Source organism: Giraffa tippelskirchi, chromosome 6, assembly GCF_054371585.1.
Source record: "Giraffa tippelskirchi isolate mGirTip1 chromosome 6, T2T-mGirTip1v1.2.pri, whole genome shotgun sequence".
NCBI lineage: Eukaryota > Metazoa > Chordata > Mammalia > Artiodactyla > Giraffidae > Giraffa > Giraffa tippelskirchi.
Genome location: NC_137280.1, coordinates 52,652,427 through 52,667,500, shown reverse-complemented (window position 1 = coordinate 52,667,500; position 15,074 = coordinate 52,652,427). Strand labels below are relative to the sequence as shown.

Genomic DNA, 15,074 nt, shown 5'->3' with positions numbered 1-15,074 from the left:
ACTATGATGCTCAGAATTAACAACAAAAATTATGGAAGAAAGGAGGAAGGAAGAAAAATAAGAAGAGAGGGAGGGAAGAAATGATGGAAGCAAGTAGATAGGGAGGGAAAACAAGCAGAAAGAAGTGGTTTATTGGAGTCAAGGAGGAAGTGATTTATTGAAAACATGGTTCAATCAAGTAACCAAAGATTCTCCGTAACCTAATGCCAGGAAAATCTGCCAGGTAATTATTTCTTATATATATTAAAAAAAAAAAAAAAACACCAAAAAACAAAAACAGTACTTCTCAATCATTTCCACACAGAGCCCGAACTGAGGGGTGAGAAGTGACGAGTTCCTACGTCCAGGGAACTGGTAAAGAATCTCACCATTGTGGGTGGAAAGCATGGAATGAATAGGTAGCTGTGAAAAATGATACTCTTGAAACTTCCATAGAAGAAAAAGAAAGAGGAAAAGGAAACTAAATAAATAAACGGATAGATAAATGACCTCGGTGCCATACAAAGTTCCTATCAAGAGACCCAGACTCCTGTTTCCTTTGATGTATTTAATTCAAATGAACATTTATCTTGAGTATAATTGACTGCACATAAGGAATTACAGAAGGTACTTCAGGAAAAAAGAAGGACTTCCTGGCATGAGCATCTAAGTGGGCTTGGGTGACTCTGGAGAAGGGGCAGAGCTCAGGTGGGCAGTCCAGTCCCCTTCCACCTCTGTGCTGTGTCCTTCGGCATGGTGCTCAATCAAACATGTCAGATTAAAAATGAGAAAGGAGTTCGTGATGGCTGGTGGCCACTCCCCACTTCTGGCTTCCCTTCCATTAGCTGCTCACATTTTCTCCCCAAACTATACAGAAGGGAACCTGCAAGTTCATGAGGTATCAAGCAGCATAGGCCTCCTTAGCCAGAGTCTAGAAACCCACAAAGAAGTCTTGCATTGTGTGGTTTAAATTCTATCCAGAAAAAGAAAAAGTTAAATGGTGTTTGAAGTACTGAGTGGCCAGCACACTTAGGGCTAATATAGGAGAAAACAGTGAATTTTATAAGAATGAACCCAGAAGTGGAAATGTCATGGGTTTTTATTGCATACTTGTCAGGCTTATTCCAGGGTGGTATATTTGATATAAAAGCTGCCTATCAATTACAAAATTACATGCAAAAAATTCTAAGGGTTTGTATACACTAGACTTACGAGGTATAGAATTCATGCAGTAGATAGTGCCGGAGAGCCCTTTGGGAATATCTAAAAGAATATCGTTAATTTTTACAGTGTACTTCCATTTCTGGAGCCATTCCTGCACCGGCTTTCTATACAAATCATTTCTTTAGAATTGTGCTATTTACTTGTAGCAACATCACAGGAGCAGTAGTGCACCATATGCTGCTACTTTGCAACTTAGTCTGTAAGTCCCAAAGCATGCACTGATTTGAAAATTGAACAGGAATTACAATTGTTGAGAGATACTAAGTAAGCTTGGATTACTAAACTATGCAGATGCTTGAAATTGTATATTGAGTAGGAAAAGGAACAAAACGATGTATCTTTTTTCCCCTGTAGATGACTAAAGTCTTATTTATTGTTGCCGAAAGGGGTAAATTGATAAAAATTCCCTAAAAGAATACCTGGTAATGAATTCTTGAACATACTATATTATAGTAAACAAAAGGAATGTTAAAGGTAAAATTTAGTAAAGGCCATTCAATTTATGTAATCTGTGAAGCTTATTCCCTGCCATGGTATGTATTATCTTAACATTAGTCGAATTTTTTTCAATAGCACATTTTAAAAACATTTTCATATGTGCTGCATTATTAAAAAAGTTTGCTTCTGGCACACAAACCTGTCATATCTATACAAAGCACATAAGTATCTGGAGCTCCTTACTCCTTCATAAATTATCACTGGTATTTAAAACATTCTTGGCAACTGGACTGAAATATTAAGAAAAATAATGTTGTTTGATTTTAGTCAGGGATTAATAGTATTCATGGTACTTGAATTTAAAAATCTAAAGAGCCAAGTTGTTATGATGTATATGCTTTGAATTTCCAATCCTTTATCCAAAAGTCTTTAAGACGGACATAATGATTCTCCGAAAGGGAGCAGCTGCTTTATAACAGCAATCATTTATTGAGTTTGTGTTTCTACTGTTTCAAACAAATTCAATTAGCCCTTACACTTCAAAACCCTAAAGGCACCAAAGAGATGATACCAGGTTGCTTTCATCTAATAGTAATACTAAACTTGTCAGTACAGTTTTGGGATTGATGGTTAGAAGAAAATTAATAGTAACATTTTTCATTTTTTAATCAAACAGTCCTATTCAGAACTACCTATGGATCTTGGCGTCTACTTAGTTGAATGAATTCAGTTTAAGTAATGATTCTAAACACGAAGCCCAACCTTCCAAAGGTATTCTGAGAGTGACTGACTCTGTTGAATGGAGGGAAATGTAGATCGGCTTTTTGAACTCAATGATGACCTCTCATCTGAACAATACTGTGTAGTTTCCAGAATGTCTACCAGAGAAGGCAGTGATCATAATGACTTCTAAATGCAAAGTTCACAGAGAGGCAGGCCTGCCTCTGTTTTGAGTTAAGCCTGAGACATTTTGTTCTTAGAGAAATTTCAAAGCCCAGTGAAGTGCACCCCTGACATATTTATTAGATTTAATTCACTGACAACCACCATGAAGAAAAATAGTTTTATTTTTGTTCTCTATTTCCCCACCCCTCTCAGTTATCAAATGAATTTGGGCGGATATGTGGGCATTGAAAACAACTGTTTTCAATGTTTGAGTTTACACTATAGTCATTGACACATGAAACTCCAGGCTACCATGGTTTTTACTCTTCCAGAAAAAATATGTTCAAGTCTACAAGATGCTCCTGTGAACTCCTCCTCACTTTCATTTATTCATTTACTTATTTTTACTTATAGTATTCTTACATATCATGTTATAGTGGCCCAAGAGGGCAGTTACTATTTTGCTTCAAATACCCTCTCTGGATTAAAAGGCCTGGTCTTAAGCATCTAAAAATAAATAGCCAAACATTCACTTTTATAAATGTAACCATTTACATTTTCATTGGACTTTTGTTGTCACTTCTCATGATTAAACACCTTGTCAACCATTCCCAGTGAAATGGATACAGACGTGCCCTTGAAATGTTTCCATAATATCACGTGTTTTGGCTTGAAAGCAGCCATAGAGCACTCTCCGGCTATGGGATTCTGGTGATCAATGTAACATTTTATTGAAATGCCCCAATAGTTGATAATTAAAGCTATCTGTGACATGTGTAGCTTATAATGATTAACTCGTCTACAGTCAGAAGCTCAAATAACCTGCACCTGTAAAGACTTTATTTCCTAAAGGTAAAACAACTGTTTAGGAAAGATCACGCTGGCAAAACAGCTGCTTGCCGTTCTGGAGAGGAAACAAGGTATTATCTTTCAACAAATGCCAACTCTGGGGTTTTATCAGCGCGATCTCATTAACTGGAAACAAGGCTTAAATGCTTTGTTTATAAATTATGATTATTCCTGATTGCGGCAGTTACTGATAGTGCTACTCATTTGCAATGCAACTCTTTGAATTTGTTTAATTACAATTTGAAACAAGGCAGAGAAGATTAATTAACCCACCTGGCTGGCTGGCACATAGTCCTGGCTCGGCTCTGTCATGCTCATATACATGTTCTCACCGTCAAACTGCGAATGAAATAATAGTAAACATTCAGCAATCTTGACTGTGTGCATGTTTGTTGTTGGTTTTTTTTTTTTCACCATCAAACTGGAAAACAGTAGCCATAAAACAAAATACTGTGGTTGGAAACATGGAAAATCTGTCACAGCAAGAGAACCATGTCTATTCTTTGATGCTTCTGTTGTCATCCTTCCTGACCCTGGATGTCAGTGATTTGGAGTAATTAGTGCTCTAGTAATTACAGCAAGCAAGCAAGAAATGAATGGTTTCCTTTCATCTGCAATCTGTTTTAAAACAAAATGGCTCAGTCTGCATACCACATATATACATATTGCAGTTCAGCTGTAATGAAGTATTAAATGGATGGCATGATTTCTGAAAGAAAAGGATAATGGAAAATATACTAAGGCACAGCTCAACGCATTCTGAGTTTGGTTCTCAAAAATGAAAAAGTGTAGAGTTTTCATAATAGACTAAAATTGGCTTCATCACAATAGCCTTATGATTAAAATATTTTAACTTTATAATAATATTTGAGAAGAGCACGTGACACTACAAGCATGTCTAAGAATGGTAATAACAATGGATAACAATACAAACATACAGACTCGATGATCACATTTTCCTCTCCGAAGATTTTCAAAGACATAGAATTAATGTAAGTGTTACAAATGCATAGAAATCCATATACAAATTCACAAGTTAGGAACAAGAAAATTCCTAGGGGCAGTTCGGGTACAAAACTGTAGAAGAGTTCAAGCAACAATAACAATAACAACATCAACAACAAACTTTTCATTATTTGGGTTTTTGAAAGCAGTAATCACTCCATTCAGACTTAATCCTCAGCTTAAAAGTGCTATCTTTAGTCACTTGATAAATGGGTAAAGCATTTTCCTTTTAGTTAAAGGAAGAATTTTCCCAAGGAAATAATCAAACGGACTGATACAGCCAGCTTCAAAGAGCTGAGTCTGAATATACTTTCATTGCCAGACTAATTTCTGACACGGGAATTTTAATATCTGGAAGGTTATTTTTCAAGACAGAAGAGTTAGTGACAGAGGTAGAAGGTGCAGTACTGTGGACATACTTGTACACCATCAGAATAATTATGCTATAGACACAGCATTCTACCACCTGTGAGCTGCTAGCAACAAAATGGACACACCTCAGCTCTGCAACTGGCTCTGAACTGTAGTCAGCAGCACTGGGTGCCCTGAGGATCCACATAAACATGAGCTGTACAGAAAGACCTCCCTAAGGACACTTGCTGCTGCTGCTGCTAAGTCGCTTCAGTCGTGTCCGACTCTGTGCGACCCCATAGACGGGGGCCCACCAGGCTCCCCCGTCCCTGGGATTTTCCAGGCAAGAGTACTGGAGTGGGTTGCCATTTTCTTCTCCAAGGACACTTGAGGCACTCATTAAGTTCAAAGAACCAAAAGATTTCCTCACGCATCATCTTGAAAATATTTATATTTCATGTTATGTGAACAGACGTATCTAAACAGATCTGAAATCACTCATTGCAAGATGTGGTTGTTAGGACAAATCAGAAATAGCACACCCAGAAAAGAAGATCTGGACATTTTAGTTGCTTTGTTACCTGCCTTAGGAGCCCTGAGTCCAATTGACTTACCCACGGTTGGTTTTCCATCAGTCAGGTGAATGCCTTCAACCCAAGATAGTCTAGCCTCACGGGATCTGCCTGTCACTTCTACCAGCTCGAAACCTAACAAAGAGCATCATTTAGCATTTCTCCACCCCCGCCCACTGTTGGTTTGTTTATAAATGTTTTTAATGTTAAGATGCCAAAGAATCATTTAAAATATGGACAGTTTCTCTGACTGTAGCAAACTAAACTGAACAGAAGTAGTGAAGTGAATCAAACACTCCACTGCCTATGCATATTCTATAAATGTGTTACTTTCTATTTCATCTTCTCTTACTCATTTTCTAAATCTGGTGTCATTTTCAAGCCAACTAAATCTTTGAAGTTTTGGTTTTAGTCTATCCAAAATGTGTGCTAATTGAGTATATTCAAGTTACTGCTCCTAAGAACTCTTTCCTCAAAAAAGTATCAGCACTTAAGTAATATTGAGCCAAGGCTGAAACAGCATTTTAAGTAAAAGAAACATTGCTAAAGGAAAAACTATTTTTTTCAAGTACATTCTGTGTGTCTGTAACCAGTATTCTTGCCTGGAGAATCCCTATGGACAGAGGAGCCTGGTGAGCCACAGTCCATAGGGTCGCAAAGAGTTGGACACAACTAAAGCAACTTAGCACGCACACACAACCTACCTGTATCTTTACATGCATTAACTGATATGTATTAAGTGATTTAATCTTCACAACAACAAAGAGCCAGGTATTATTATTATTACCCATAAAGGCAGAGAGAAGTAAAGCTAGATGATCTAAGTTACACAGCTACTAAGAGGCAGGGCTGGGATTCAAAGCCAAGAAGGCTGGTTTTACAGCAAATGCATGTAACCCCTGAAACAAATATGAATATATTCTGAGCCATAAATGATGAGTTAGCTATCAATTCTTAAAATAATGCCAATATATTATCAAAGAAGATTGATGACACTATCTCAATGATGTTAAGATATTGTACAGAATTTCTACAGTGAAAGTGCAAGTTGCTCAGTCATGTCCCACTCTTTGCAACCCCATGGACTATACAGTCCATGGAATTCTCCAGGCCAGAATACTGGAGTAGGTAGCCATTCCCTTCTCCAGAGGATCTTCCCAATACAGGGATCAAACCCAGATCGTCCACACTGCAGGCAGATTCTTTAACAGCTGAGCCACCAGCTTTCAAAGAAAGCTGAGGCTTTCAAAGAACAAGAGTCCCAGTGAGCCAACAATTTAGTAATCAGGCTGGCAGAATATTCCTGGATGCTTTATAAGTAAGCCTTAAAAGACAGGGAGGTGGTTTGCTAGTTAATTTTATGTGTCAATTTAGCTGGGCCACCAAGTCGAGATGTTTGGACAAATATTCTGGGTGTGTCTATGAGGGTCTTTGGACAAAATTAATACCTCAGTTGGTAAAAATGAATAAAGCAGATTGCCCTCCCTACTGTGGGTGGGCATCATCCAATCAGTTGAATGTCTGAATAGAACAAAAAAGCTGACACTCAGGAGCGTAAAAGGGAAATCTTCCTGCCTGACTGCTTGACCTGAACACCTGTCTTCCTGCCTTCAGACTCAAACTGAAACTTCAGCTCTTCTGGGACTCAAGCCTGCCAGCTTTTGGATGGGAACTATACCATTCATTTTTGTTTGAATATTTTTTAATGAAGAAAAAAAAAAACCAAAAAACTCCTGGTCTCCAGCTTCCCAACTACACATCTGGGGACTTCTCAGCCTCCATAATCACATTAGTCAACTCCTCGTAATAAATCCTCCTTTCCCTCTCCTACCACTTCTATTACTATCAAGATATTCACAACTCCCCTGAAAGCTTATTTCTGGAAGACCTGTAATGTAGAGATGCAAAAAGAGACGACCTTGATTTTTTTGCTATGAGTGTCTGGCGTCACCACGACCACTCTGGTGGTCATATACTGTGACCCAGTATATGTCACATACATCCACACCTCTTTGTCCAGACTGTCTTCCTTCTCTTGAAATGTTTCTTAGATCCTTCATTTCCCCTTAGTCAGGGTTGGGCTGTCTCTAGCCTCTGGGCTCCCCAAGGTAGCCCTCTGGTTCCAGGCAGGTTTTGTTATTGGGGGATTAACTCCCTAGGGCTGTGAGCTACCAGAAGACAGTACACATCTTGGTAATCTTTAGTGTCCTTATGGCTTAGGGATAGCATATAAAAAGTCCTCAAGAAATGTATAATTAACAAAAATTAAACTGTATTTGCTTGATTGCATAGATCCTCTTCCTACAGAAGGCAGTGACTTGAGAGGAGGGAGAATATTCAGCTTTTAGAAAATGGTTTGAAGGCTTTTAAATGTGAACAATTCATAGTCTTAGAGTAGATTAAAACTGGAGCAAAATTACAATAGGAGGAGAAGCTCTTACAAAGAAAAAAAAAGGTACAGAATTAGTCAAGACAGCAATACTTAAATACTGGAACCTGTTCTTCCTCAAGATTTTTATTCAATTAAAAAACATGTAGATTGACCAAGAAGCAAGAGATCTCACTGTAAATTAACTTAAGACGTCTTTCCGAAGAATTCCGAGTTACCAAAGATACACGTACGTGAAAATAAGCCTGGTCATTCCTCTTGGCATCTGGACAAACTCTTGAGCCCAAGAAGAAAAATAAGCCAGGATTCTGGTGCCCCAGCGCACCCTCTCGCCACAAGACCCCCATCAGGTCAACATCATCCTTGTACTGTTTACAGCTCCACCCAACCCCACCCTGTCCAGGAGCTGGTTCCAGGGATCTCAACAGGTCTTGTGCTGATGCAACATTCTTAGAATGCATCCATGTCTTGGGTTTATATCTAGTTGCCATCTGAAGTTGAATTATAGTGGATAGAGTCCCAGAATTTCGGTCTTGGAAAGGTCCCCGAAGGTGTCATATCTGAACCCCTGGTGTTATGACTAAAGAAGTAGACTTTTTATTGGTCATGCAGTCCATCTGGGTATAGAACCAAAGTCTAGATTTCTAGTAGAAGAGTTTTTCATCATGACATACTGCTTTATACTCCATCACCCATTAAAAGTGAGGGATTAGACTCTATGGCTACTGTTTTAAACTCCATCACAAACAATAGGTGGGGGACCAGATCCACAATGCTTTGTGTGTGGCTCATTTGCATGCCCCACAGTCTAAAAGGCAAAGTATTTGCATTATTACACTAATGACCCCAGTTCACTTCATCTGGACCACATATTAGATAAACCTTATTCAAAATTGTTGCAATAATATTCTTTTATTAAAAATAACAACTGCACTTCCTTACTCCTTGCGTTTGTCACAGCTATTATTTTTAGAATTCAGCTGAATTTAGGCATTATAACTTTTCAAAATACATCTAAGCATCCTAGGACTTTTAATTTCTGTGTATTCTCAATTTAAAACCTGAAGCAAAGTTTGAAGGAATAAATAGGCTGACTTATTTAAATCTAAATGTAAATGGCATCAACTCAGGATTAGCCTTTCTGACCAAGTGCTTTAGACTCTTTCTCGTGTTTTTATTTCAAAGCACCAGGGGATGCAATCACATAAAAAGTCATCCATAATCTTCCACTACAGTTTTTAAAAATTGTTTTCAGAGGATATTAACCAAACCCATAATCCCAAAGAGCTTTTCAAACTAGGTAGTTATTATTTCTTCTATTTAAAACTGAAAGTAGACATCCAACACCATCTGAACATAGTAAACGATGAGCAGAAATGAGTAGTAGTAGGCTCCCAAAACCACTAAACATAAGAAAAATCAAGGATAGAATATGAGGCATAAATCAATCATTGGCACTGGTAGAGGAAATGGAATCTTTTTAGGGAAACCATTAGAAGAAAACCAGAAAACTGCTGCTGGGGAAGAATGGGGGGCCTCATGGGATTCATGAACAGTATTGCATTGTATCCCATGTAAAAGTGAAAACCTTACATTTCTGGGTGTTTTCTGGAGGAATATTGGATACTTTGTTGTTTTTTTTTTTTTTAAAGAAGCTAAAAATGGAAATGTTTATAACAGGGAGTTAATGTGACATTTCTTAGAAGACTATAAATCATTATAAGACAGGGCAATATCCTCAAAATAAAATATCCAGTTCTGTATTACTTGGCTCAATATGAGATTAAAAGTCATCTTTTTTTTTTGGTAATGAAATAGTTCAAGTTTGGTCAATGAAATCAAAGACTTCTGCTCTTTCATGTAGAGCAAAGCATTTTGAAAGCTATAGCATAACGTGAAGGGTGGGAACAGGCACTGAGCACAGCTGTCACTACTGTTCACACGCAGAGGAACGTGTAGCCAATAAAAATAGATTGAGGTGAGCTCCGAGCTTCCTAGGCATCCTCCATTCTCCAGGAACAAGGTCAGGAGACACTGGAGAGGGAGTGTGTGTTTATTTATCTTTCAGTTCCAAGGCTGACCGTGGAAATGCGAGAGGGGCTGAAGCAGTCCGCCTCCATGCTGAGCCAGACTGAATGAAACGGGCACTGTGCACAGGGGCCTGGGAAGTGCTCACGGACCCTGAAGGGAGACCTGCAGAGCACAGCCCGTCAACACCCAGAGAAAAGGAAACGACTACTGCCGGTGCTGTGAATGGATGTGCGTGACAACCTGGGAGCACACACAGCTGAACCATGAAAGAGAGACCCCTCTTGGTCGGCTCCTGTCACTTGAACTTGAGTGGTAAACACTCTGCTGCAGACCTGAATGGCATGGAGAGGAAATATGATATGGGCAGAGTGGCAGATTGACGACTTGGCCACTGGAGGGGGAAAGAGAGAATATCACCTCCACAAGTGCAACACTAGACCCACCACTTAGAATCTGAGCTGTGTTTGGGAACTGAATCTATACTCTCATCTTTGTCCTAGTGATACATTTATTTGGGGAAGAACTGTGTACCATGTTTCTGTTGTTAACTTTAATAACTGACATTTTTCAGTAACAGTACTATGCATTTATCTTGATCCGATCCTCATAGATGCTGTCCTACACCAAGGCCCAATGGCATGGTAACAACTGTCTCCATCTGCTGTTAACAGTATGGCTACAATGCAATGATTGTTTGCTTTTTTAGGCAATACACCAAATTTATTAACTCAAATGTACTCTATATTAAGTGGCACACTTAAAGTCACACTTAATGGCTTCACACTTAAGATAGTCATACCATGATGATTCAAAACAGTTTTAACCTCTATGGGCACTTTCTAACCACATATTAAGTCATTTAATTTTTGGAACAGCTGTAATATAGTGACTACTGTTGATCCCACTACAGATGACAAAACTAAGATACAGAGGAGTTAAGTATATATCCAGCCTGTCTGTGATGGATCCAATCACATGTCCCCCAGGTCTGCGCAGCCTGCCTGATCCTCAGGCCTTGGCCACTGGCTTTTAACTTCACAGTTCTCATGGAAATAAAAGTCCCCAGACTCTCCATTCCTACTGCCACCACAGTATAGTTAGAGGTGCCCCAAACCCACATCAACTGACATCAAGAGGCCCTGCCTTCCACAGAGTCTGTGCAGAAGAGATGGCAATGCACCTCAAGATTTGGGTAGGTACAGCCTGGTGGAGAGGACCGGCCCATGGTCTTCTCTTCAGAGAAGACCCTTTGGCCCAACAACCAGCAGTGGTCTGCTGCAAAGCTACTACAGCTTGGAAGCACACACTATGTTTTGTTCTTCCCACCTCCCTGCCATGGTCCTTTCCCCTCCATTCCCTGGACTTGCACCCCCAGTGCAAGCGTTCATTATAGGCTCTCCTTTCCGGGGCACCTGGACCAAGACAGTGCCAAGTGAGTGGCCCAAGGTTAGTAAGTATTGGCTCTTAACTAATGCTACATTTCATCCTGTCTTTACTGTCTTTATTATGCTTCCATTATATTATTGAGTTATTTCAGTTCAGTTCAGTTGCTCAGTCGTGTCCGACTCTTTGCGACCCCATGAATCGCAGCACGCCAGGCCTCTCTGTCCATCACCAACTCCCAGAGTCCACCCAAACCCATGTCCATCGAGTCGGTGATGCCTCTCCAACCATCTCATCCTCTGTCATCCCCTTTTCCTCCTGCCCCCAATCCTACCCAGCATTAGGGTATTCTCCAATGAGTCAACCCTTCGCATGAGGTGGCCAAAGTATTGGAGTTTCAGCTTCAACATCAGACCTTCCAATGAACACCTAGGATTGATCTCTTTTAGGATGGATTGATTGGATCTCCTTGCAGTCCAAGGGACTCTCAAGAGTCTTCTCCAACACCACAGTTCAAAAGCATCAATTCTTTGGTGCTCAGCTTTCTTCACCGTCCAACTCTCACATCCATACACGACCACTGGAAAAACCATAGCCTTGACTAGACGGACTTTTGTTGGCAAAGTAATGTCTCTGCTTTTAAACATGCTATCTAGGTTGGCCATAACCTTCCTTCCAAGGAGTAAGCGTCTTTTAATTTCATGGCTGCAATCACCATCTGCAGTGATTTTGGAGCCCCCCAAAATAAAGTCTGACACTGTTTCCACTGTTTCCCCATCTATTTCCCATGAAGTGATGGGACCAGATGCCATGGTCTTAGTTTTCTGAACGTTGAGCTTTAAGCCGACTTTTTCACTCTCCTCTTTCACCTTCATCAAGAGGCTCTTTAGTTCTTCTTCACTTTCTGCCATAAGGGTGGTGTCATCTGCATATCTGAGGTTATCGATATTTCTCCCGGCAATCTTGATTCCAGCTTGTGTTTCTTCCAGCCCAGCGTTTCTCATGATGTACTCTGCATATAAGTTAAATAAGCAGGGTGACAATATACAGCCTTGACATACTCCTTTTCCTATTTGGAACCAGTCTGTTGTTCCATGTCCAGTTCTAACTGTTGCTTCCTGACCTGCATACAGGTTTCTCAAGAGACAGGTCAGGTGGTCTGGTATTCCCATCTCTCGAAGAATTTTCCACAGTTTATTGTGATCCACACAGTCAAAGGCTTTGGCATAGTCAATAAAGCAGAAATAGATGTTTTTCTGGAACTCTCTTGCTTTTTCGATGATCTAGTGGATATTGGCAATTTGATCTCTGGTTCCTCTGCCTTTTCTAAAACCAGCTTGAACATCTGGAAGTTCACGGTTCACGTATTGCTGAAGCCTGGCTTGGAGAATTTTGAGCATTACTTTACTAGCATGTGAGATGAGTGCAGTTGTGCGGTAGTTTGAGCATTCTTTGGCATTGCCTTTCTTTGGGATTGGAACGAAGACTGACCTCTTCCAGTCCTGTGGCCACTGCTGAGTTTTCCAAATTTGCTGGCATATAGAGTGCAGCACTTTCACAGCATCACCTTTGAGGATTTGAAATAGCTCAACTGGAATTCCATCACCTCCAATAGCTTTGTTCGTAGTGATGCTTTCTAAGGCCCACTTGACTTCACATTCCAGGATGTCTGGCTCTAGGTGAGTGATCACACCATCATGATTATCTGGGTCGTGAAGATCTTTTTTGTACAGTTCTTCTGTGTATTCTTGCCACCTCTTCTTAATATCGTCTGCTTCTGTTAGGTCCATACCATTTCTGTCCTTTATCGAGCCCATCTTTGCATGAAATGTTCCTTTGGTATCTCTAATTTTCTTGAAGAGATCTCTAGTCTTTCCCAATCTGTTGTTTTCCTCTATTTCTTTGCACTGATCGCTGAGGAAGGCTTTCTTATCTCTCCTTGCTATTCTTTGGAACTCTGCATTCAGATGGGAATATCTTTCCTTTTCTCCTTTGCTTTTCGCTTCTCTTCTCTTCCAAGCTATCTGTAAGGCCTCCTCAGACAGCCATTTTGCTTTTTTGCATTTCTTTTCCATGGGGATTTTCTTGATCCCTGTCTCCTGTACAATGTCACGAACCTCTCTCCATAGTTCATCAGGCACTCTGTCTATCAGGTCTAGACCCTTAAATCTATTTGTCACTTCCACTGTATACTCATAAGGGATTTGATCTAGGTCATACCTGAATGGTCTAGTGGTTTTCCCTACTTTCTTCAATTTAAGTCTGAATTTGGCAATAAGCAGTTCATGATCTGAGCCACAGTCTGCTCCTGGTCTTGTTTTTGCTGACTGTAGAGAGCTTCTCCATCTTTGGCTGCAAAGAATATAATCAATCTGATTTCGGTGTTGACCATCTGGTGATGTCCATGTGTAGAGTCCTCTCTTGTGTTGTTGGAATAGGGTGTTAGCTATTACCAGTGCGTTCTCGTGGCAAAACTCTATTAGCCTTTGTCCTGCTTCATTCTGTACTCCAAGGCCAAACTTGCCTGTTACGCCAGGTGTTTCTTGACTTCCTACTTTTGCATTCCAGTCCCCTATAATGAAAAGGACATCTTTTTTGGGTGTTAGTTCTAAAAGGTCTTGTAGGTCTTCATAGAATCGTTCAACTTCAGCTTCTTCGGCGTTACTGGTCGGGGCATAGACTTGGATTACCGTGATATTGAATGGTTTGCTTTGGAAACGAACAGAGATCATTCTATCGTTTTTGAGATTGCATCCAAATACTGCATTTCAGACTCTTTTGTTGACCATGATGGCTACTCCATTTCTTCTAAGGGATTCTTGCCCACAGTAGTAGATATAATGGTCATCTGAGTTAAATTCACCCATTCCAGTCCATCTTAGTTCGCTGATTCCTAGAATGTCGACATTCACTCTTGCCATCTCCTGTTTGACCACTTCCAATTTGCCTTGATTCATGGACCTAACACTCCAGGTTCCTATGCAATATTGCTCTTTACAGCATCAGACTTTGCGTCTGTCACCAGTCACATCCACAGTTGGGTATCGTTTTTGCTTTGGCTCCATCCCATCGTTCTTTCTGGAGTTATTTCTTCACTGATCTCCATTAGTATATTGGGCACCTACTGACCTGGGGAGTTCATCTTTCAGTGTCCTATATTTTTGCCTTTTCATACTGTTCATGGGGTTCTCAAGGCAAGAATACTGAAGTGGTTTGCCATGCCCTTCTCCAGTGGACCACAATCTGTCAGACCTCTCCACCATGACCCATCCGTCTTGGGTGGCCCCACACGGCATGGCTTAGTTTCATTGAGATAGACAAGGCTATAACAAGGCAATAACATTGAGTTATTTAGTTCTATTTTAAATGTCTATGCAGAGACAGAAACAAATTTATGAAATAGTAATAAACTGAAGAACTAAAATTTGTCAATATCATGCAAATATCACTCAGATGGTAAAAGCGTCTGCCTACAATGACAGAGATCTGGGTTCAATCCCTGGGTCAGGAACATCCCCTGGAGAAGGAAATGGCAACCCACTCCAGTACTCTTGCCTTGAAAATCCCATGGACGGAGGAGCCGGTAGGCTACATAGAGTCCATGGGGTCGCAAAGAGTCAGAAACGACTGAGTGACTTCACTTTCACTTTCACACAAGTTTAGAGAAAATTTAATTAATCCCAAACTCCCAAACACAAAGAAATTCATTTTCATTATACAGTATTTAAGAAAGAAAAGAATGTGTGGATAGAAGCTTAGCTATCACTCCAAATCCATCCTGGTGCACTTAGTGGAAATAACTTTAACTAAATCATGAAAACACACTTGATCCATGACACTAGTGTCTGATATCAGAAAATCAGGAGCAATGATTTTTGATTCCATGCAGGACTCTTGTTTTTAAAATGAATTTCCAAGTAATTTCTGAATTTCTATAAAGCAAAAAGCTGTAACACTGTACTGTGTCA

General features: G+C 40.0%; 1 protein-coding gene across 5 annotated transcripts in view; it reads right to left on the bottom strand.

Moving 5' to 3' along the window:
- Window positions 1–15,074, bottom strand: part of TOX (thymocyte selection associated high mobility group box) — a 309,705-nt gene that overhangs the window by 161,306 nt on the left and 133,325 nt on the right. For all 5 annotated transcript variants that reach the window (XM_081504349.1, XM_081504350.1, XM_081504351.1 and 2 more), the window contains exon 2: window positions 3,649–3,714. In XM_081504349.1, coding sequence (XP_081360475.1) covers window positions 3,649–3,714 — 66 coding nt within the window. The remainder of the gene's footprint in view (window positions 1–3,648; window positions 3,715–15,074) is intronic.